Source organism: Hydra viridissima, unplaced genomic scaffold, assembly GCF_058129835.1.
Source record: "Hydra viridissima isolate aposymbiotic clone 2 unplaced genomic scaffold, HvirCarnegie_v1 scaffold_1, whole genome shotgun sequence".
NCBI classification, from domain to species: Eukaryota; Metazoa; Cnidaria; class Hydrozoa; order Anthoathecata; family Hydridae; genus Hydra; species Hydra viridissima.
The window spans coordinates 1085043-1109387 of NW_028324300.1; the positions used below are offsets into that span (position 1 = coordinate 1085043).

Below are 24345 nucleotides of genomic sequence, written 5' to 3' on the forward strand. Positions count from 1 at the left end.
GAGTGAGCATTTATTATTCCGTAAAGGCTTTCATGGAAAAACACAAAATCAAAATGAAAATAAATGAGGACCTAATCCAGAAAACAAAGTATGACTGTCTGATATCTTAAAATTTGGAAAAGCACCAGTGCCTTATATAATCAACCCCAATGATATATATTAACTAGATGTCTAACTTCAGAAAAATTCCGTTAGAAAAAGTGAAGCAAGTTTTTAAAACTTTTAATGCCGGTAGCCGTTTTATTTAAACTGACAAAGCTTCATTTTTGTTTTGCTTTTAATTATAATTGCGTCATTTCAGGCTGGCAAAAAATTTGCTTCACTGCGGAGGCTCGAGTTAGATATCTAGTAAATATATATCATCAATCAACCCTTATTGCCTTTGAAGGTTTGGGGAGAGAATAGTTGACGTCTATAATAAAAAAAGTTACAATCACCACTAAACGTTTGCACGTGGCATGGTTATTTATGCATTAAAAAAAAAAAAAAAATGCACGCTTGTTTTTTTTAAAACAGACAACTTTGGGTTGATATTGATAAGCAAAAGTAATAGCAAAAACATCGATGACTAACTAAAAAAAAGCATAGACGACTAAAAAGGAGACTTAAAAATAAAAGTAGCGTAAAAGCCACATTTTTCTGCTACTTTACAACTTTTTTATGTTTATTATATATAGGAATTATTTTAAACTTAATTTATTCGTTATTATTCGTTTTGCCGGGAAATTAAAACGAAAATTCTTAGCTGTCAGTAATTGATTTCAGAAATGAATTAAAAATTCGCAACTGTAGACGGAATGAGTTTTATAAATATCGCGGTTAACACAATAAAAACATTTGTCGCAAACGAGGTTTAAAGTAACTTCTGACTTTGCAAACAGCTTTTAACGCTTATCGAAATCATGATGGAAACCATGTTAAGATGTAGAATTAGAGCATAAGTTTAATCGCTAACATTAACTTACGCTGAACTCAATTTCAAAACATGTAGCTTTGCTTCTTTAATTACGAATTGCTAAGAAATAGAATATCAGTTACAGTATTTTTTCGCGTTGGTCAATACTAAAAATGATTTGGTATTTCTTCATTTAAAACGACTATCTTTCATAATCTGCAATAAAGTGAAATAGTACTCGTGTTCTTAGCTTTATCGAGTTAATAATCATGTAACAAGTTACTATTACTATTACTAGCTTTAGTTGATAAGAAAATGTCTTGCGAAATACCTGTAATGACTCTTAAGAGTGGAATATATCATTATAAAAATCATTCACAAAATCTTCAACAAGATCAAAATTCACCTAATTCCAGCATTCCCCTTCCAGGTAATATACGTAGTCAGATTTTAAAATATCAATAATATATATAAATAAACGTTGAACTCTGAGAGTTTGTATGTTCTGAAATTGGTCCTTGATAAATTTTATGATTTTAGCTTGTAATTATTTGTGTTTTAAGTTTGTTCATTGTTGCATGATGGGTCATCAAGCACATTGTTTTTCAAAGTTCCTGAACGTGATAACTTAGTTGGTGACAAATGTAAGTACACTACCCTTGAATGCTCTGATATTACAGCAGCTGACCTTCGTGTTACTTCCAAATTTGGTAGTTGGGATACAATAACTTGTCGGTTACTGATTGAGTGTCATAATCCTTTAATTGCTTGGAAAATTTTACCCCCGCTTGAAATCAAGCCAAAAGAGGAAACAGACTCAATGGAAAAAGCTATTTATGGGTCAATTAAACAAGAATCATGTATGGTTAAAGCGACATTTGATGTATCATATGCCAATGAGATTAAAAATTTGTTGCATCGTGTCAAAGTAGCAAAACTAAAAGAACGTTTACACATTCAAGAGCAGCACAAAAAAGGTCTTGAAAAAGATGTGCAATTACCTAATAAAATTAGAGAGGGTCTTCCTGAATGGGTAAACTATATCCCTGCTAAATGGTATTCTTGTACAGTTCGCCAAGTTTTTGAATATTTAATTGTGATATATACAATGTTAACTTTATGTTGGGCAGTTTGGCAGCTTCATAAACATGTGTCCTTTATTCAAAGGTATATGCAACCTATAATTGATTTTTTTGTATTTTACCTGGATCTGCTGACTGATTGGTTTCGATTGCTAGATACCTATGCGGATATCTTATCTACTTACTGGTGGACGTATATGAAGCCCATATATCTTTTAATATACCCCTTGTATAATGCTCTAGCTCAAATCTTTAAACCCTTACGTAGTGTTGCCAATGTTATTACTGCCTTATGTGAACCTGTTGTGCGTTTAGCTAAATCTATGTCTTTAGCTTTGCAGCCTTTGTTTCAGCCTGCTGTTAACTTGTGCAAGATGGTCACTGTTTTTATTAAAGACACCTGGAGTATGATTGCTAATACAACTATTTATCAACGCTTTGCTTCTGAAATTAGCCTTGGAAGCTTAGACCCACTTCGGGCGCAAGTTTATCTTATCAGAGACATTGTATATCGAAGTGTTCGTAATTTGCTATTTGGCTTAAAGTTTATATTTTCTCGAATTTTCTACATGCACATGTTTTTGAAACGAGAACACGAATATACAAAAGAAGGGATGGTTGATGAAAATAAAGAAAAGAAACAATAGATTTTTAAAAACCATTCTGTCAAATTTCTTAAAAAATGATAATAAGGAAATTGCATTTGGTTCTAAATTTAGACATATAAATGAGTTTTATAAACATGTTTGTTAAAGAAAAGTTTGAAATGACGATGTATTTATATTTTTGGATAAGTTTTTGTTGGATCTTGTTTTCTGAAATTGCATTAAAGTAAAATGATTTCTATTACATTAAATTATTTTAGTCAAGAATGTGTAATTTGCAGAACCGGAGTATCCCACCTTTAAGTCTAAATCAAAATATTATACCAACTCCAAAAGTAAACTTTACAAAAATAACTTAGCAATAATAAAGATTATGGGGCTAAAATGAATTTTAAAATAATTCAAGTTTTGGTGATAACACTTTGGAAGTCGAAAGTGTGTTTTTGATGTACTGATATATTTTTGGTATTTTTTTGCGTTCAGAAGTAAAAGTCTTTTTTTTCTCAGTTTTTTTCGGATAAATTTTGGTTAAGTTTCTTATGAGAATTCATCTCCAACCTTGAATTCTTCTCTTAGGGTTTTGTCACAAATGTAAATCTACAGAAAGTCCTCATCGAGTATCTAATACTTGTGTCCTTTCAAAAAGAGATTCATTGACCTAAAACACTTCAAATTGAAGATTGATAAAATTGAATGTTTTTAACAAAAGTCACATTTTTAAAAAAGTTTATATTTTTAAATGGTTTATAGTTTCGGGTTCAGATTTTCTTCAAAGAGAAATTTAATGTTTTACATATAATTATCCAATGTTATGTGCAAAAAGGTTAGTAAAGCTAAAAACAGCGAAAAAACGTAAACACCGAAAAATGACGTACACACCGAGACTTATTCACTTGTTAAGAGTAAATAAATGATAAGTAGGTATTGCGAAAACAAATAAAAACGGAGAACGAGTTGTACGAGAAGTAAAGCGAGAGCCTGTTATTTTTGCCAGAGCTATTAAAGAGAAACTAAGCATGAACATTTCTGAACAAACAATTCAACGTAGAGTTTGCTCTGCAGGGTTTTTCGGGTCCCGTGTCTTAAAAAAAAACCTTTCATTTCGAGAATGAATAAAACTTCTTGTCTTTGCAAAAAATTAGTTTTAAAAGCCACTCGATTTTTGGAAATCAGCTTTATGGTTCGATGAAAGTAAATTCGAACTAAAGAATTCCAAAAAATGACCAAAAATACGGAAAAGAAAAGGAAAATCTTTGGACAAAAAAAAATTGTAAAAGCAACCATCAAACAAGGGTGGCGGTAATGATATTGTTTGGGGCTTTTTCAGTTAAAATGAAGTTAGTAGCTTAGTTCAAATTAAAGAGAATTTAACTGGAGCTGGAAATGTAAATATTTTACGAAACAACCTAATGGCCTTCGTCAATATATTAGGATAACCAGGCCAATTTGTTTTTCAACAAGAAGATGATCCGAAACATACCAGTAGCATTGCCAATGTATATTTCGAAAAAAAAATGAAACAGAATTATTGGATTGGCTCGCCTAAAGTCCGTATATCAATCCAATTATTTTTACAAATATTGTAGATTTAGTTTTACAAATACTTTAGTTTAAATTATAAATGTTGCTGTAACCATTTTTATTTTAGTATCTATTCAAATTATTTAAATCAATTTGTTTTATGTTTTGTTGCTAAAACATAATTTATAATAAGGTGTGAATAATTTTGTCGCATACCGTAGACTAATTTCCTCAAAGCGAAATCTTTCCGTCAAAAGAAACTTTTCCACAAAAATATTTCACACGAAATTACTTGAAGCTATTTTTTCTAATCTAGGTCTAATAATAGCATCTCAAACATATTTTTGGAAAAAAGTTCTTTAAGAGGAAATAATTTAAACTAATTTTGTTCCAAAAAATTGTGTAAAGTTAGTCCATTAGGTGCGTTTATGTTTAAAAAAAAGTGCAAGTTGTCAAAACTCTAATTGTACATTTAATTTTAACTGTTATAAAATATTTCACAAATATGTATGAGCGCATTCTGTTGGTCTATTTTAATGTCATTATGTTACGTTCATATATAATCCAAGATAACTATTCAACGCTGAAGTATTGGGCGATGCAAATAATTGAGCCGGTCATTTGCCAAATTGATTAAGTTCATAAAACCAGACGTGAAATTAATTCACATCATTTTTTAAAATTCCCTTTAAAGTACAATTTTTTTTTTTCGTTTAAGTGTTGTTAATCCTTTTTATTAGGGAAATTCATTACGGATATAAAGTTGCTCAAGTGTTTTGACAAATTTAAAAAAAGTGAAAAAATGGAATTTATTGATTTGACTTTTAAGTGACTCGTATAAAAAGCACAAATTTAGTTGATCTATTTTACCGTCATTCCAAAATTTAATACCATTCCATAATGTTTAATCATGGATATACTTTTACATGATCTTTCCATAACCCCATCTTCTTTGGGGTGTTTAACCATCGTCACTTAGTTGCTTATCCGTTACCCTAACTAACTTCATAAACTCACTCATTACCGTCCCAGCTTAAAACTTTTCATAACCGTTTATTAGCTTTTTGTCAACTTCCTTCATGTGTTCTTTGTCAGTAAAAACGAATAAAGACTTTGTATTTTGTTTGCGTGTTTTTAACCTTAAAGCAGAATCTTTTTCAAATTTTTCGATTTTAAAATTATCACTAATAACTTTTTAACGAATAACAAATTAAAATACATGAAATTAAAGTTCTAACGATTAACAAATTAAAATACATGAAATTAAATTTTATAAGTTGCTTATTTCAAAAAAAAAAAAAAAAAATTAAAAAAAAAAAAAAAAAGAAAATATTTATCAGTTCTTGATAAGAAGAAACAAGATAATATCTATTCTAAAAATGTCAAATCATTTTTACATGAATTAACGCGAAATTGTTTATATTGGGAACTAAAACTTGTAAATATTGCAATGTATCCTGAATGTAACTGTTTACGCACTTCCTTCTATTAAATAATGCAGGAAAAGTGTAAGGAGAGGGAGGGGGAAGCGAAGAAGCTCGATTGAGAGGGAGAAAGAGTAGAGTAGGGTCAAAGGAAATGGTGAGAAGTTAGGATATTTCAAAAATAAAATTTTTACCAACAGCCGGCAAAGTTGCTTCAGACGATTTGTTGTTGTTGCTGGTACTCAAGAAAATGTCCAAACAAAATTTCATTTTAAAGAAACTTAAAACAAAGCTATCAGAGGAGCAAACAGGATTAAAAAGGAGATAGTTACACATTAAAATCTTAAAAAATCAAAAGATAAAAATGTTTTTTACGGGAGAAGCCAAAAAGTTTATGCTAAAAACCACAATCATTTATTTTATAAAAATTGTAGCGTTTATAAGAAATAAATATTTACTCTGTAATTCCTACTTTAATATGATTATAATATAATTTTTACAATAACATTATTTTCTCTTTAAAAAAACTGTCTAATGAACCTTAGAAGCTTTCACCTTCAGCAGAAACTCGTTCGTTTTTCTCATCGTATCATCAAAAGAATTTATTCTTTTTAGGTGCAGTTTATGTCGTTCGATTCCAGACTGAGATCGAAGGTTTTTATTCAGCAACTCGCTATTTCTTTGAAAACTGTCGCCCTTGTCGGGCATTAAACTGATGCTATTGAACGTATTGATTGAATTGAGACATTGATTATTTGCGAGAATTTTATTGTTGATAGGGTCGGGAGAAATAATTTCATTGTTTTTGTTATTTTTAACAATATTTTTTTCAATATCTTTTTTGTTTTCTACAACGACATCGAGCGGCATCATTGAGCTTTTCTTCTCGCGGTGGATTTCATTGTTACAGTAGCGGGTTACTTTTGATTGATCTGCTAACGGATAATGCGCTTGCAATATATTGATCCCAGAACTCCGTCTTCTCGATTGCATTAAGCGGCAATTGTTAAGTTCTCGACCTGCGCTGCCGCTAGTAGCAAGTTGCTTAAATAAATAAATAAATAAATAAATAAATAAATATATATATATATATATATATATATATATATATATATATATATATATATATATATATATATATATATATATATATAAGTTCAAAAGATTTTTTTTTTTCATTAATTCATTAATCCAAAAGATAATTATTCTACCAGATACCTTGGCGATGATCGAACTGTAAAGTCTTAAGTTAGCGGTGTAGATATCTTTGTATTCTTTAGTTTCTGTAATGTCACGCAACTTATTGGAATTTACACTATAAGAATTTATTGGTTGGACTTCCGAAAGCTTTGTGCCGAACGAAGATGTTCGTTTGATTTCTTTAAACTTGCTGCTTGAATTGAACTCATTTACGAAGCTCATTGAAAGTGTTTTAGTTCTTTTTAAAGTAAGAAGGTCTCTGCTTTTTTGAAATATCGTTAGTCTGATTTGTCCTTTGGTGTTAGGTTGTGTCAGTGATGGCTGTAAATTCATTTTCTTAGAGTCGAGTTCACCAACTAAGTTTTCTTTTAAGTTTAAAGTCCTACATTCATCATTTAAATAAGTTTTAATATTACTCCTCTTTTCGTTAAGTTCCATTTTTAACGCTACGATCGTAATACTCTTCGAATTCTTTTATTTTAAAACTAACGTTTTTTGCAAGACCAGAGAAAAAATACACTTCGAAATCAAACTTACCACAAGAACAAGCGGTAACAATACCGTAAAACATTTATAGAGCATGCTGGAATTTTAATTACCTAGATTATTTTTGGGAAACAAAAAAATTCTTTTATTCTGTATTACTCGGTTTCTTAAACGTCAACGGTTTGATTGTTTCAAAATACCCTCGATGAAAAAAACTAACGTAATTGAAAAAACATTTCCAAAAAGATTGAAAAACTGTTTGAGAATTTAACAAGTAGGTACAAAGTATCATTAGTGACTTTGTCTGATTGAGTTTCCTACTTTTCTCTTAAGAATAATTTTAATAACGGACGGAATTAGGTTATCCGATTCATTTAAAGCCGCTGTTAAAGTTTGCAGTTAGATTTAAGTTACGTCGTTGACTAATCACTCTTAACTTATGCGTATTCGGTTTGGCATTTCGTATTCGAATTTCATTAAATTGATTGACAATTGCAAGAAAATGTTTTCAAAACATGTAAACATATTTCACGTTTTGTAAAACTAAAAAAATAATTAAGCATAAGAATTTTATTAAGAAAAGCGAAACCAAAAAAAAAAATAATAATAAACGAACTCGACCAAAATCTCTGAAATAGAATAAATATTCTATTTCGGAGATTTTGACTGGGATTGGTCAAGCTGATTCTGTTGTTAATTGATTTGTTACGTATAACTATTTTTAACGCATTTTGAAATAACTTTTTAATCGGGTTGAAAACAGAAACTAACAAAGTTTAAAAATTGGGAACTGTTTACTGCACATTTGAAAGTTGTATTTTATAATGATTAAAACTTTGAAAGATCTTTAAAAAAAAAAACAACTTTTAATATAGTGCTTTAATAATAACAAAGTAATTGACAAGAGTTTTGTCACAAGACACACGACGCAATTACCTAACAGACCACCAAATCAAGTCTGATAAATATTATTTATTATGTTTCATAATGGAACATTTTAATTTGATTATAAGTTTTCCAAGTTTTTCAATGCTTGAAACACAAATATCTTGATTAATTCCCCTGTTGCATTTAAATTTAAAATTAGCGGAGTTTTATTATTTGAATCATTTGCCTGTTATATTTTTCATTGATTTTAGCTGTTTTTGTTTTATTTAAATAAAAAAAGAATTTTCATGAAAAAAGAAGATCGTTAAATCAATCATTAAATCAATCAATTGATCAATTAAGAAAAGTAATTTTAAAACCGCATTCTGCAACTGCTGTCCGATTTAAGTTTTTGGTTTTTATTTTTGCGGTACCCGAAATATCCTTAATCCGAAATATCTTCAGTTTCCCGATTCTGACATTTCCTTTCTTTTTCAGTTTTAGTTTTAAGTATAGTATACCAGGATGCACCTCATTTGACATAAAAATTAAAGTAGTAAATATCTTTTTTTTGCTTTGTAATCTTTGCGTTGAAAAGTTATGTTTTCTTTTTGACCATTTTGTAATAATCTCAATTTTCTTTTGTTTTATAAAAATGACAAATGCGTTTTAATAATGGCAATATCATTCGTAACCTATAATTGCATTTAATATATCGGATATCAGTAATTTGTATAGTCGAGTCCCACTATACTAATTCTAAGTGTAAAAAAACTTGTGTTTCCTACAGTCAAAGTTATAAAAGAATTTATGTATCTATTGCATTTTTCAAACTAATAATATATTGTCGGAAAATTTTTGACTTTATAAATCTTTGACTTAAGAGTTAGATAAAAAGATTACCGCTGAAACTTTTTTTATTGAACTTTTGAACTTTTACGTCGAAATGTCGTCCCTGACGGAATGCTTTTCTCCGTGGGAAAAATTGAACATTTTTTAAGGAGGTTGTATGATGGGACAGTACACGTTATTAATCGACGAGATTTAAAAGACTGCATCGATGGCTCTCTCTAAGTGACAGTGCGTGACACGCTAAACATAGAGAAAAATGTGGGGGCTGATACAAATATCCGAAATTTTTTACAAATTAGCAGCGGATGATTTCACAAAAATGATTCATAAAGTCAGTTTTCATCTATGATTCTTTATTTAGTATGGTCCAAAACTGGCGAAAAAAGTTGTATTTTTGACATTGTAATGCCTATGTGATCTAAATCTTAAAAGGATCTTAAATGTTAAAAGGTTGGAACTTTTATTTGCTCTCGCAATTTTCAAGTTCATGGTCCTAACTTACCATGCTACTTTTCATCCATATTGGTTTCCGGGGTGTCTTTTCTTTTCTCTTCTTCACGTCTGAACTTTCATCTTCTTGCTCAACACTTTGGCCTTCCTCCTGATCTTAATTTTCTGACAGCTCAATGTCTGACCCTCTTTCCTTTTATAATAATATTCTCAATAGAATCTTTTCTCTCGATGAAGCTTTTTTTTTTAAAAGGTTAAAACTGTTTTATTTTTTTAAAATTACACCAACGAAAACGGTTAAGATTTTTATACTGATGAGAAAATGTAATTTTGAGCAACATTGATGATTTTGACAGAGTTTTAATTACTTACCTCCCCTGCTACCATAAAATGAGAATAGGTAGGGGGGGGGGGGAATTCTTCCATTTTGTCACACAAACATAAATGTGACAAAGTAAAAAAACCCAGAATGTCCTCCCTAGAGCACAGTGGGCCAAACTTAGGTAGTAAATTTTTTCAGTAGAAGATAGTTTTGTGAACAAGGAGTACACTGACGGGTCTGCTATTCCAAAAATTTCTTTTTAAAGTAAAAATCAAAATGCAGTTTGATGGTTTTTGTTTTGGAACTAAGTTTGGAGGAAAGAAGTTTTTGCACTAAGCACTTACAGAAGTATGCAATGGCAAATGGCCATTCTGTGCGACTTGCGGGTGTTTTAGAATAAATTCGACAATGATTGATTTAATTCTCCATGGTACCATGGTGCAACGCCACTGGTAAAACGCCAATATTCTGGTGGAAAATATTTGATCATTGAGAAAAAAAACTCTTAATTTAAATATGGAAAAGTTTATTAAATAATGACAATAAAATAAGCGTTTAAAGTCTTTCAAAGTTGGTGCTTGCTCTGTCAAAATCTGTTAAAATAACCTTGGGGTATATCAGTCTGTAGGGTTTAGATGAAATAGCTGACACAATACTTTATCTAAAAGAACTAGGAGGCTAGACCAATGTAACCTCCTAGTGTAATTTACATCAGTGCAGCCTTTATAATCCACCAGCTATTGAGTTCTTCAATTAAAGAACTTAGCAGAGGAGGAAAATAACCAAAACTCCACTGATCTCAAAATCTAATCACTGATCTGGATAGCTTAAATTTACTCAGGGTGCTACTTGCCTTCAAGCATTACTTAAAGTTTCAAAGAATTCCAGACAAGTTGTCTACCCGGTTGCCAACTATTTGGACCCTTGTTACAAATCTGAGTGAAAAATCATTTAAAAATCACCGATCTCAAAATATAATCTCAAAATATAACTGGATAGCGTATATGCCAAATTTTTTAAAGCCAGTTTTGGCCTCTGAAGATGGCGGCGAAATTTACGAACGGTTTTTAGAATATTAAGAAACTGATGATAATGAAGTTTTATATCTTAAGTTCAAATGTTGATAAATATATAATTTTCTAATGAAAATCTAGTTTTTTGTTTAACATAATAATTTTTTCATAAAAGATGATGGAATATTACAAATTTACGTAAATTTTAGATATTATTATATTTTTGTAATAACTTGTATATTTACTTTTCTGTTTTTCGTTTTTCAGAATAAAGATGATAAAATAAAATACTAATTTTCAGTAAAGCTAAGCATAAATTTTAATTTTAGTTTGTTTAAATTTAGTTTGTTTAATAGTTTTAAAGAAAGAGTATTTGCATAAGTTGTCATTTTAGACAATGGAAACAAATTATTAGCTCTATATTGTTATAACCGCAACCTGCAACGTTGCCAGCTGGTAACATAGTAATTTATTAATTGCTAGTGCAGAAATCCCAAATTTCAAACCATTACCAATTGAAGACTCCACGGGAAGAAACGGCAGGGTCACATTTTTTCATTTTGAGATAAATCATTATTAAACTTTTAAACCTTTATAAGTTTCGAATTTTTAGGAAAATATAGAAAAACTTTAAACATGCATCAAATCGTTTATTTGATTTGAATTCAAATACAAAATATGCTATTATGATTAGTAAAGCTAGAAAGTGTAAAAAGTCGAAACTTTCAAAATGTGACCCTGCCGTTTCTTCCCGTGGAGTATTCAATTGTTATATAATTTATGTACCTTTAGTTCTTAACTATCCAATTCTGTGTGCTAGATGGTTAACAATACAACTTCATGGTAGGCAGCTGCATGGTAGGCAGCTGCATGGTAGGCAGCTGCATGGTAGGCAGCTGCATGGTAGGCAGCTGCATGGTAGGCAGCTGCATGGTAGGCAGCTGCATGGTAGGCAGCTGCATGGTAGGCAGCTGCATGGTAGGCAGCTGCATGGTAGGCAGCTGCATGGTAGGCAGCTGCATGGTAGGCAGCTGAGTTTCTTTTTAAGGTAAAATATTTTGGAAACTTAGCATCGTGATAAAATGATTTACTTTCTGTATAACTGTAGCTATAATGTATAACAATTAGTATTAAAGTCGATCAACGTTGCATGCTTGCTGGGATACAATATAGGTAAAAAAAAAGTATATTAGATAATCTAATATATTATGAAAATATTTTTAAAGGGGTTTTTTATGCAATCAAAACAATATTGTTGTTTTATTAATATTATTGCTGTTATTATTGTTTTCATATTTTTAACTCGGAGTAATTATTTCCAAACGTTAAGGGATAGTTATTAACATTCAAATTTATAAACTTATATTTATTATACATTTTTTTTGATAACATACATAATGTATATGTTATCAAAAAGTTCCCTTAAAGTTTTTTTGATAACATATACATTTATGTTAGTTACCAAAAAAATGTATGATGCATATAAGTTTACATATGACTTATTATTGAAAAGCCGTTTTGAATAACAAGTCAAAAAACATTAACTCAGTTTATGAGAGCTGGAATATTGCAAAGAATAATATATAAATAAAATAATATAATTTATTAAAAAATGTATATTTTTCATATTTATTATTCTTATTAAATAATATACCTATTAATTATTTACATTTATGTATTTAATAATCCTTGAAAGAGCCTCTGAGTTGTGTATACTTACACACTCAGCTAATAATTCATGCAGCTCATATCTGGTATCTTGCAACAAAAAAAGAAAATAAAAAATTCATCAAAATTTTAGATCAATATACCATTACCACTTTCCATGCAGTAATGTTATCAACAAACTGCATTGGGTAACTAAGTACTATAAGATATATAAATTATACATAAATATTAATCATAAAGTGCACTTAAAAATTTATATTGAATGTTTTTGAAATTTAATATTTAAATAATTTTTGTCTTTGTCAAATTTTTTTTTTAAATCATTTCCTTTCTTTCAACTATTTGTATATTTCTTTTATATATTTATTTATAAATAAATAAAATCTTATTATGATATTAAAATATATTTATAAATAAATAAATAATTTCTATGATTGTCTAATTTTCTTAAAATCATTTCCTTTCTTCAACTATTTGTAAATTTATTCTATAGTCTAGTTTTTATTTCATAAATATCTCTGTTTAATTATTTTCTTTCGTATTTCTTTAATGCCTTATAAATTGTACATCGGTCACCGCTAAGAGCTCTGATCGTCCATCTGGAGAGGCCAATTATTTGGCTTCAACTTTTTATGAAAGAAACAATAGCATATGCTATCCAGTTATTTTGAGATCAGTTCAAAATTCTGATGCGCCCGGTTATGGTTCTGGGAACTCTTTTTAAAATCTAGGATTTCCGAGAAGAGATAGGAAAGTTTTAAAACGAAACCTCGAGCGAATAAAAAAACGCGAAAAAAAAGAGCATTTTTCCAAGCTTACTGATTGTGCAAAAAAGCAACATTTTTTTCAAAGATTTTCAAAGGTTGCTTTTCAAAATCTATTTTTGTACGCAAATATCTGTTTGTCTAAAGAAAACCACTTCCAAGGAAGTTCATGTTGATTGAATGAAGTTGTCTTTTTGTGAAAAGATTGCTGTGACGATGTCCATCAAAGATTTCATATTAATTTGGGAGAACAAAGTAATATCCGGTGATCCTTTCTTTTGAGACAATCGAATTGTTTAGCTTCCGCTCGAAAAGATAATCGTTTATAAAATTCAATTGGTTGATTCGCTTCTCAAAGTCTTAGTTCGAATTTTATTAATTACTCCAAATTCTGTTGCGTCTATTGAACGGAGTTTCTCAAAATTGATATCAATAATTATTCTGAAATGGTCCATAATCTTTCAAATATTTAGGCTCGTAAAACTTTTTTAATTTGATTAGATCCACTTTTAAATTTATAAGTTACTGCATAAATCTATAATATTTGATGTAATCATCATTTCAAAAAATCAAATTATTATAAGAGTTTTTTTTTAATAATAACTATCAGTTATTACAATTTAATTTTTTTATTTTACAAGTTTCAGAAATATCAAGATGGTTTTTAAACTTTTTTTCATGGTTTTTTTTACATTTTTTCTTATGGTTTTTTTATATTTTTTTCTTAAGGTTTTTTGTATAGCCTTTTTCTGAACTTGAACCAACGAAGAAATCCTGGTTATCTATCCAATGTTACAGCTTAAATTGTTAAACAGAACAATTTGTCGGTGTGTGGAGCTTTTCAAAAAATTTGATTGGGGAAGCATGTTTTGCATTATAGCGTGACTCCAACGTTGTAGCCAACCATCGAGAAACAGACATCATATCACTGATCTAATAGTTTTACCACATAAGCTGTATAAATCACAAAAGTAGCCATTTTTATCTGAAGAAATCATTTGCTTCAGAGGCAAGATTTTGAACGTACTATAAAAACATTACCGGAGTTTTCTACAAAACATACCACCAATAACATCTGTTTTGTTCCTACAGTTTGGGTCTAGTTATCTTGGTCTTCAATTCTAATACTCTTATATTTACAAAAAAGTAAAACAATATTATTGCTACAAAGATTGGGATGAATAAAGTCGACAAAAGAATTAATTTTTTTCTCTGCAATCTAATAATGAATAGAGCTGAAATAATAAAAATGTTTTCAGATCAATTCCTCTTGAAAAATGTTTTCAAAATGTCTCTTTGTTTGCCAAATCTTTATTAATAATTATCTTTAACAATATTTAATAAAAATATATTACGCGTTTACACACATTAATCTTACTCTAAAAAATGCTTCCGAAAAAAAGGTCTTACAAAAGTAGTTTTTTATAGTTTTTCTTTTTCTGAAGCTGACAAAGTTGAACATCTTCCTGATGAAAAACTATTTTTCGTTTAAACTTTTCTTTATCATTAAACCAGTCATTGATTGAATTGTGAACGTATTGAAACGGACCATAGCTTATGAAAGGTGGACTCGGTAAGTTTGATCCTCCAGAGTAAATTGCGCAGCTCTTAAAGGGGCAAGGGTTTTGTTTCCAGGCGTATCTAAGCCCATAAACAGCACCAGCGTTTGCAACAAGAAGAACTTTGTTGTTGGTTGCGTAGGAAACTTGAGCTTCTATCCAACTACCATTGCTCTGTTGCACCTATTACAAAAATGTTTTTCTTTTTTTAATGCTACAAAAAAAATTTACAAAAAAATAATTAAATTAAAAAAATTACCTTTTTTAAAAAAGGCAGCTTTGAACTCCAAAAAGAAAAATTGCAGAGAATTCAAAAGAAACTTTCATTTTACATATTTTAGAAGTATTTTATAACAAAGCATCTTTGGTCAAACGACATTCTTCTCTGGACCCAAAGTTTTTAAGAAAAAGATGGATATCAATTTAAGATTTAAACATGAAAGTTTTTAAAATTTTTAAAAATCATAAAAACCTTTCCAATGTTTATGGTTAGAATTAACTATAATTGCATCTAATAAACTAGCTTTTAAATGCTTCCTAAAAATAATTACACGAACAATAATAAAAACAAACCTCAAACCCATCCAAATTGACAATTTCAATGCCTTGAGCTGGAACTGATTCCGCTTTGTAATATACTATGATGTTCTGTGGTCCTTCCATTGACAGACAAACCAATGCTTTATCAAAGATCGGTCCAGTCCAGTATACACTTTCGTTGAAAATAACTGCGCGTGCGCCTAACACCAATCTCTCGGCCATATCAGCTTTGTCTCGTGGATGAATACTACCGTACGGAGATTTGTCGTCAGCCAGATCCATGGCAACTGCCATAAAAACATTCTCTTGTTGCTTATTAGGCACATAACCGTATCCTGCAGTTTGAAGCCATCGAATTGTGGGAAATCCAGGAATATTAACGTCGGATAGCGAAGCGAGCTAAAATGTTGCCATGCAGCTTATTAAAATTATTATAACTATTATGTTTAGTAATTAAATTTTTGTTACTTTTTCAATTCTTACTTGCTTAGGTTTCTTAAGTTAAACATTACTGACACACTCTGGTCTTTTCTTTACGTTCTATTTCGCTGTTGTTATTTTCATTTTTCTATTTATAGTTTATATATTGCTTACTGGTTTGGTAAAGTTATTGATGGAATTTTATTTCGTTTTTATCTGATTGTCATGATTTTCTCGTTTTTATCTGATTGTCTTGTTTTTTATCTGATTTTTATCTGATTGTTTTGTTTTATCTCTCATTTTTATCTGATTGTTTTGTTTATCTCGTGTTTATCTGATTTTCTTGTTTATCTCGTTTTTATCTGATTGTCTCGTTATAACCAATATTTGTTTCTTAAGTTAAACTTGTTTATGAAAATAAAAAGCAAAAAATCTGGTGGAAATTTGGTGAAAAACGAACCTGAACAAAGCCAAAGGGAAACTTTGGATCTGTTTGTCCACCTGTTCCGCTTCTCCACTCTTTTCTCCAACCATTAATCATGGCGGGAAACGTACAGTTGTACCCATCCGGCTTGTGAGCGTTTTGTTCTCCTTGGTACCATATAGTTCCATAAATTGTAGTGTTGAGAAACGGGAAAATCATAGCGTTCCATAACACGTTGTCATGGTTGAATGATGCGGGTTCACTAAATTTACATAGAATTAACAAAATAGTTTAAAGTTAATGAGAATAAATCATTTTAATTTTTTTAAGAAGTTTATAATGAAGCTTAAAATTTACCTGGAGGTCGCATTACAAACCCTGAGAGTTTCAGGAGATGACCAAGATTCAATACAGCTTCCTCCGTAGTTAGACGATATTAATCCAATTGGTACTTTATAGAGATCGTATAATTTTCGTCCATACATCCAGCAAACAGCAGAAAATGGACCAACGGTTGCTATTATTACAGTAAAATACAAATGCTTAAAAAAAGGCTTCGCAATCTTCTTACCATTCTTGTTATTAATATAAAATGAGGGAGTTCTTGATGGAAGGTTTTTTAGTTACCCCATTTTACCCCAAAATTTATTTACCTCAAACGCAAGAAAAATTTTGAAGACTTTTTCTAATGTTGCGCAAGAAAAATTTTGAGGACTTTTTTTAATAATTTTTTTTTCAATAAATTTAAGTTTTGATTTTAAAAATAAAAGTAACGTAAGAATTTTAAAAGTTGATTTTAAAAACTGTAAGTAATAAATAACTTTTTAAAGTTTATAAAAACCCCTTCAGTGTTTTTTGATATTGCACTTTTTTTAAAGTTTATAAAAACCCCCTCAGTGAAAAGCAGATATTGCGATATATATAGTTAAAAGTAGATATTGACCGCAATTTCTACTTTTAACTATATATATCGCAATATCTGCTTTTGACTCGAGATTCACAATTTCTTAACGGGCGAATATTTGTAAAATAAATTATCAATTAAACGATTTATGAAGACAAATTATGAATAATGACTTGTGAATGATATTATAATATCGATGGTATTACAATATTTATTCGTAAAGGTTCCTTACTTTTATAACCCAAAAAGAATTTCAACTCGGCAAAAACAAAAATTTTTCATTAGGGAAGAGAACATCGTAACTAGAGTTACGGCGTGCTATTCGAAGTAAGAGACGTTACCTGCGGATGGTAAGGTCCATTGTTGTTCAATGTTGGCTGTTGAAATTTCTCTAATAGGAACGCTTGAATAGTATCTTGCCGAGGTAAAAAAACGAATGTTTGTGTAGGTTGAAGCAATTTTCTTCTCATCCTCAGATGTGGATGCCTGAAAGAGTTTTTTATTATAACTAAACTGATACAATAAGTAAACTCTTGAGAGAGGAATTCTTCGATTCTTGAAGGATTACCTGGTTTACTGCAAACTGCATGTTACTCTGTCCACCACAAAGCCAGACATTTCCGAATAAAACATCATTAATCTGAATGGTCACTAATCTATTGCCAACAATCGAAGTACCCTCTATTGAAACTGGCTCGCCAGGTTCTTGTTTGTCTAATACGACACTCCAAACGTTATCTCCACTTGCGTCTAAACGAAAAGTAGTTAGTCAAAGCCAAACAGCAGATATGTAATAACATTCTAAATGACACTTTACAAGTTTGCAAATAATAAACATAAACAAAACTTAAATTAAAAAGGAAAGATGCAATTGAGGATCAGCAAGCTATTGCTGAATTTTAAATCTTTTGAATATTTCATTATTTCATGTGAGAAAAATTATATATATAATATTTTCTGATCTACTTTTTCGAACAACCGTGATGTAGCGTGTTCCTTTGACTTCTATGATGACATCTCTGCCTTCTTCTCCAAATCCCCAAACAACAGCATTATAGGGACTTTTTTGTAACACCATATGATCAGCATAATGGTTTGCAAATCGAAAAACTGACAATCCGTAGCTTCTTTCACAAAGTAAAACCAATACAAAAAAAAATTTCTGCATTTTTATCGACGTTGCAGCCTCTTTATTCTAATTTTATTTGTTGCACAGCAAATATATCGCAGTATTTACTGTCGGAAGTGACTCAAGTTATGAGATTTGCATAAAGAAAACATTAACGCGTTTCTCGCTATCGTGAGATGTTTCTTTAACACAACAATTCACACTTTTGCTAAAAACACAATGTTTTTTAATAAGAGTATTTGGGTATGCTAATTTTATATTGTGTTTTTTTTATCCCAACGAGTTTTATTTTGATGAACAATTTTTTTTCATGAAAAGTTTTAAAACGCATTTAAAACCCGTGCGGAGTTTAATTGCGTTTTAAAACTTTATTGTCAAAAAAATATTCAGCAGTTTGTTTCTGTTGATGATCATTAAATGTTTAGCCATTAGATTTTAATCAACAAAAATATAAGATTAAAACTCGAGAAATCTAATCTAAATTTAAAAGAAAAATCTTTTAATGTTATTTTCTTCAGTATCAGCGAAGCAACTTGTCCAACATCAAATCGGCAGAGCGTTTTTGTTTCATTTTATTATAAAATAAAACAGAGAAACAGTTTTGATAATTAAGAAAAGCGTTATTTTTATCTGTCAAAAGAATTTACCGAATACTTATATAGAGTTTACCGAACATTCATATGAAATTATGAATAACAATGAGATTTTAAATACTGAACGTTTGTGACAAAATTTAATAAAGTTTTATTTGCGTTAGTGGACACCAAAACTATGACTTAACTAAAAATTTGAGCCGCAAAATCAAAGCCGTTCTAAGTTTTATTAAATTGTTGTTTCGCTTTTTAATAAATACTGAGCTTTTGTTTTGAAACGCGTTATAATCTTTTGATAAATTCACTTAAAATGGTATCAGTGAAAAAACAAAAAACCATCAAAGGTATGAAGACATCAAAATAAAAATTTTCTGCTGTTAAATCGATCCAATATGTTTTTTCTCGTGGGGTGTTTTCTTATGTTATTAACTGAGAAATCCTGTCGAAATTCCCTTGAAAATAATTATAGGTTCTCATCAACTAATTACCTTTATCAACATTTTTTTACATTTCAAACTTACTTTTAAAAAGATGGGTTCAAACAGTCATCAACCGATCGCTCGCATAACACAGTTATCATGGATCATGATAATACCAACCTAGCACACATCAAGGTACCCTGTCATGCAAATTTTGAAATCCTTTAATTTTGTCCGCGGAAAATAATTTCATTTGAATGTTAAAAATGCCAACAAAAACACCTGTAGAATGAGAACCACTCAGTATAATTAAAATTTAGATTTAAATTTAATAATAAAATAATAAAGTTTAAAATAAAAAATGGCGTTTATGTTGCCTATAGCCACACCAAACTTTGGATAAAACTTTACTTCGATTAGTTTACGGTTACGGATTTATGGCAGTTTTAGTTTAAATTTTGTTAGTTTTTTTGCTACTTTTACCTCAAAACGTTACCGATTACTGTGATACTCGGTTACCATTTTCAAAATAAGGGTTACACGAGTGTTCTACTATGTAATATCACCAATTTTTATAATAGTTGTTTAATTGCTACGTGTACCTTTTTCATTTTAAAGACCAAGATATTGATTTGGTATTTAAAACGTGGTTTGAGTTGGCTTACGCATTACGAAAAATCTCAGTATTTCCCAAGGTGTAAACCACTGCCAAAATGCATAAAAAAGCTAATAAATAATCGAAAAGCTTTTCTAAGGATGCCTTCATAGAAAATAAAAGATATTTATTTCTTTTAAAACAAAAAAACTGTGAGAAAACCAAAGATTTTTTATTATTCAATTAGTTATCTAAATTTAAACCAATTATTTAGATAATTGGCTGAAATTTTGATAACTAAGATAACCGCTAAAAAGTTTGGAGAGCATGTCTGAGGAAAATCAATTTTTACAGCTTAGGGTTGTTTTGAAACCAAATTTGTTAAAATTTTATAAAAATAATTGAAGAGGTACAAAAAAAGAAAATCTCTATCAAACGTTTTCTAAAAGTGTAATAGTTTTTGAAAGGAGAAATGTTAATGTAGGGCAGAATAGTCCTTTGAAGAGCTGTAAAAATTGTTCGTAGGACGGTTTATAGGAGCTGTCTCATCAAATAAGATCTCATCTAAATTTTCTTTAAGTATCATTAATTTAAATAATTATAAGTATGTTAATAATTGTAAGTATGTTAAGTGGATTGTTATCCGATATAAATTTTGGTTAAATTTTGTAAAAGGCAGAGTTTGATTTATTGAAGTTAGATTTAATGAATTAACACAATGCTAAATCAAACAAGGGTTCATGATGAAAATCGAAAGTTTGTGTGCTTGTTCTGTCTGAAAAAATGTTTAAGACAGCTTACTATTTTCCAAGCAGATTGAATATGCCAACTGTACAAGACCAAGATCAATATCATTGATTCTCGGGTACCACATGGATTCTGCGAATCATGCACAACTAATTTGCGCAGGAGACAAGAGGAGTATTATTGCCTAATCTACCAATTTGGTTGTTCAAAGCTGCAAGAAAAATATTCTCTTGAAGAGCAAACCATCATTGAGAAAGAAGCCTCGGTAAATATTTATACTTAAACAATTTTTACATGCATATATTGAAAGAAAGTCTTGACTATTTAAAAATGAGACTAGGTTCTAGGAAATATATTTTTGACAAGTTTCTAATCTCTTTAAAAACGAATAATTTAAAAAATTTACCCAAACTTTCTAAACAAAGTTAAATATAAACATAAAATATTCATGTTTTGGTTTCAGGTCAAAGTAGTGCCCAGTCACCATCAAGCACTCAAAAGTTGTCCACTCTAGCTCTTGTAAATGTAGAATTAAATACGGGCAACGAATTACAAAAACTGGTCAGAACTGTAAACCAAACACCAACAGCAAGATGGTAGAACCAAATTTTTACATGAGTTTTGTAAGAGCAGGTCAACACCTATGTGATTTCTTCACCTGCAATGACTTAAAATTCTTTGACGGAAAAGAAGATTCTGGTACAGTTCGGGTTGTTGCTCACTGCAGTTATTTATCAAGTACTGTGAATCATGTTATTCAATCTTGCAAACTTTCTGGTGACTATTTTGTTAAGCTCGGAGTTGATGTTGGCAAAGGTTTTCTCAAGTTTTTTTTAAGCATTTACGATACTACAGTATGGGATGAAACCAGCTCACCGTCACAAAAACAGCTTCTCACTAAATGGGCTGGCAAAGACACTGGAGTCATGAGACAAAATCTTGTTGCGGTATCAGAAGATTTGCCAGAAATTCACTCCAATATTTAACAAATCTGGTCACTGATTAATGCAAATGGACTTAAACTAACTTTGGCTTGTGATATGAAAGTTGCAAATATAATTTGTGGTCTTCAAACCCATTCAAGTATGCACCCTTGCACATGGTGCGATATCAAATCCAAGTGTCTTGCCGAATCTGAAAAATTGCGAACACTGGGCTCAATCAAATCTAACCTCGAGTCTTTTCATCAATCTGACAGGGTTGTTGCTTACGCTTAGCTGTTCGGCAATATCATTCGAAAGCCAATCATCAGCGGGCTTTGTTCTGATTTTGGAAATCATCCCATCGATGGAATTGAATCTCCTCTTAGGAATTATCAATCATCTTTTCAAGTTCCTTAAAACTGCTTGGGTAGAAACTGTTAAGTGGCCAGCTGCCTTCCACATTCAACTGAGCCCATATAATTGTAGCCAGTTGGACGGAAACGAATGCAGAAAGCGTTTTGAAAATGTGGATGTGCTGCAGCAACTTGCTGATATAAACTTGGTTCCCAACATCTTTCACATAATTGAAGCATTCAAAAGTTTCAATTTAGCTGTCAAGGCTTACTTTGGATTCATTCTACAGCCAGACTTCGCTGTAAGAATTGAAAATTTCAAAAGGTGTTACTTAATGATAACTGGTGCAAGCATGACACCTAAAATTCACACCATCTTCAATCACATCAAGGATTTTATTAGTCAAAAAGGATCCCCCTATAGTGAACGAACTGTTGAAACCGCATATCAAGATTTTTATCAACATTGGTCAAGCTATAAGCACAACAATAATCATCCAGAGAACAAAGAAATTGTTGTGCTGCATAACTGATCTGCAGAGCTGCTAGCATAATTTGAGTTATTAGAGATTAGGAGCAGAAAATTATGCCTCACGGTTTTTTAATGAACATTCCAACCAACTTAATCCTTAAATGCTGTTAAATTATGAACTTTAATATTACAGTATTGGACAAAACATTTGCAACCAACATCGAACAATGCTAAAAAGTGTTCCTAATTTTACATGTCTTAAAAACGAAACGAACTATACTACCACAGCAAACAGTTCAGGAGTCTGGAGTCATAGCATGCCATGACATGAGCAATCAGCTGACAGGTAACAGCACAATCCAGGTAACAACAACTTAATCCTTAAATGCTGTTAAATTATGAATTTTGATATTACATTTAAAATAGTATTGTAGAGTATTTGTACCAAAAGAGAACATTGAGCTATTTTTTGTGGAGAAACTAAAAGAAAATAAATTTTTTGTAGAGAAAACCAAAAAACATGTCTTAAATTGTAATCAGATGCTATTTAATTATAATGTAATGTAAAAAAAAGGGTTCAAATAGGGTTATTTTTTTCTGTTAATTTTGAAAGTAAATGTATTTAAGAAGGTTTCAAGAGTCAATATAAATTTGTTAACAGAGACGTATTTTTTTTTTAACTTACCAACTGGTAGTCCCTTGACCAGGGTTTGCACTTTTTTTAGGGCTTATTTGGATTTTGGCAGTAGTTTATACTTGAGGAAATGCTGAGATTCTTCGTTGTGCGTAAGCCAAGTAAAACCACGCTTTAAATAGCAAATCAATATTTCGGAAGGACGAAACTTTTCAATAACAACTACGAAAAACCTTTCATGGAAGCATCAAATATATACAAAACATCCGAGACTTAGATGCTTAATTCCTTGAATAAAAAGTTGAACTGACCCACTACTAAGGTTGTTTATGGCACTTTTTGAATATTTTTTTAAAGAAAAGTTAGCGTGGTTTTCCTCTTTTAAATTTAACTAATGTAGCTTGATCCGTTCTCAAACTAAGCAAAATAGTGAAGTTGTTTGATTAAGCATCGTAATTTGCGGATTTAGACGTACACCATTGCCAAAACTGTGATGCTTGGTTGGATCTTTGATTGGATTGAAAAAGCTTACTTATCACCATGCATTTTCTAGCTGTCCGTTGTTATGTTTTGCAATTCAGTGAAGCTGTTTGCTTAAGAATCATCGATGGAGGTGTGGCACATGCAAATCCTCTGAAACTGTTTTTATTAAATGGAGAGATGGGCTTATCCTTTAGGTTAATTTTAAAACTGCGGTAATTAGTGCCTTGAATGGAAAGACGAACTAATTCATAACAGACCGAAGTTGTTCCTAGCCGTCCGTTAACATATTAGGCAGTACAGTGAGGCTGTTTGTCTAGGTTTAATTTTGCTGGTGTGTTTTCAAGGTTTATATTTTAACTGTGTAGTCTCATCACCTTAAAAGAAATTATTTTTAAACGAAGTTCCTTCTTTTTAATGTGCTCTCTGAGCGTTTACAAGCTTTGTTGCTTCGAGAAAACGCTACATTAAGCATTCGATGGCGATATAAAAATTTTCGAGTAAAAAGAAAAGTTGCATCCGGCCACCTACGCAAAACAGCTGTACACCCGTCCAACGTCCAGTGACTTTCAATATTAACTGCTAATATTTCATACTTTGATCCAAGATCAAAGAATCTAAGGTCAAAGCACCAATGATACTTGTTTTCGGCCCGCTTTTTTTTAGATAAACTCTTTTAAAAAGTATACTTTCCACTACTTTTCCTCACTTCGCGTCACCAATTTCCACTTCGCGTCACCACTTTCCTTTCGTATACGAAGTATACCAAGGGAAAAGTGGTGACGAGTTTGGGAAATGTTTGTTTTGATTTTCTTTTAATAGAAATTTTTTCTTTTGTTTTTTTAGTGACCAAAAAATGAAAAATCAAAACGTATGCACAGTCTTTTTTCCATGTTTATCACAAACCTTACCCAGTTTAAATTTGCACCTCATTTGCCACCATCACTTAGACAAGATTTCAACATCACATTAACAACGAAATTTTTATCACGCCGCCATACTTT

General features: G+C 30.5%; 3 protein-coding genes and 1 long non-coding RNA gene across 5 annotated transcripts in view; 1 reads left to right on the plus strand and 3 right to left on the minus strand.

Moving 5' to 3' along the window:
* Positions 1–24345, minus strand: part of LOC149892806 (uncharacterized) — a 133905-nt gene that overhangs the window by 30358 nt on the left and 79202 nt on the right. The window lies entirely within an intron of this gene.
* On the plus strand, positions 890–2846 carry LOC145188000 (uncharacterized). The gene is made up of 2 exons (XM_080064549.2): positions 890–1325; positions 1459–2846. The coding sequence occupies exons 1-2, from the start codon at positions 1211–1213 to the stop codon at positions 2622–2624; spliced, it is 1281 nt and encodes a 426-aa protein (XP_079920675.2). The 5' UTR covers positions 890–1210; the 3' UTR covers positions 2625–2846.
* LOC149892807 (uncharacterized) lies at positions 5930–7524 on the minus strand. 2 transcript variants are annotated; one of them, XM_090070311.1, is made up of 3 exons: positions 7265–7524; positions 6746–7109; positions 5930–6571 (listed from the first exon to the last, which is right to left on the minus strand). In XM_090070311.1, the coding sequence occupies exons 2-3, from the start codon at positions 7058–7060 to the stop codon at positions 6059–6061; spliced, it is 828 nt and encodes a 275-aa protein (XP_089926437.1). In that variant the 5' UTR covers positions 7061–7109; positions 7265–7524; the 3' UTR covers positions 5930–6058. The 2 variants fall into 2 exon arrangements, with proteins under 2 accessions (XP_089926437.1, XP_089926431.1); XM_090070305.1 differs by having other exon boundaries at positions 6746–7524.
* Positions 14353–18184, minus strand: LOC149892808 (sialate O-acetylesterase-like). The gene is made up of 7 exons (XM_090085985.1): positions 17963–18184; positions 17565–17746; positions 17338–17482; positions 16450–16609; positions 16129–16354; positions 15282–15647; positions 14353–14891 (listed from the first exon to the last, which is right to left on the minus strand). Exons 1-7 carry the CDS (start codon positions 18162–18164, stop codon positions 14556–14558), a joined length of 1617 nt encoding a protein of 538 aa, XP_089942111.1. The 5' UTR covers positions 18165–18184; the 3' UTR covers positions 14353–14555.

Coding starts and splice junctions, on each gene's coding strand:
- LOC145188000 (XM_080064549.2), top strand. CDS start 1,211: ATGTCTTGCGAAATACCTGTAATGACTCTTAAGAGTGGAATATATCAT. Junction 1,326..1,458: donor TTCCAGCATTCCCCTTCCAG/GTAATATACGTA, acceptor TTGTGTTTTAAG/TTTGTTCATTGTTGCATGAT.
- LOC149892807 (XM_090070305.1), bottom strand. CDS start 7,165: ATGGAACTTAACGAAAAGAGGAGTAATATTAAAACTTATTTAAATGAT. Junction 6,572..6,745: donor ACAGTTCGATCATCGCCAAG/GTATCTGGTAGA, acceptor TATTTATTTAAG/CAACTTGCTACTAGCGGCAG.
- LOC149892808 (XM_090085985.1), bottom strand. CDS start 18,164: ATGCAGAAATTTTTTTTTGTATTGGTTTTACTTTGTGAAAGAAGCTAC. Junction 17,483..17,564: donor TGCAGTTTGCAGTAAACCAG/GTAATCCTTCAA, acceptor AAACTCTTTCAG/GCATCCACATCTGAGGATGA. Junction 16,355..16,449: donor GTTTGTAATGCGACCTCCAG/GTAAATTTTAAG, acceptor ATGTAAATTTAG/TGAACCCGCATCATTCAACC.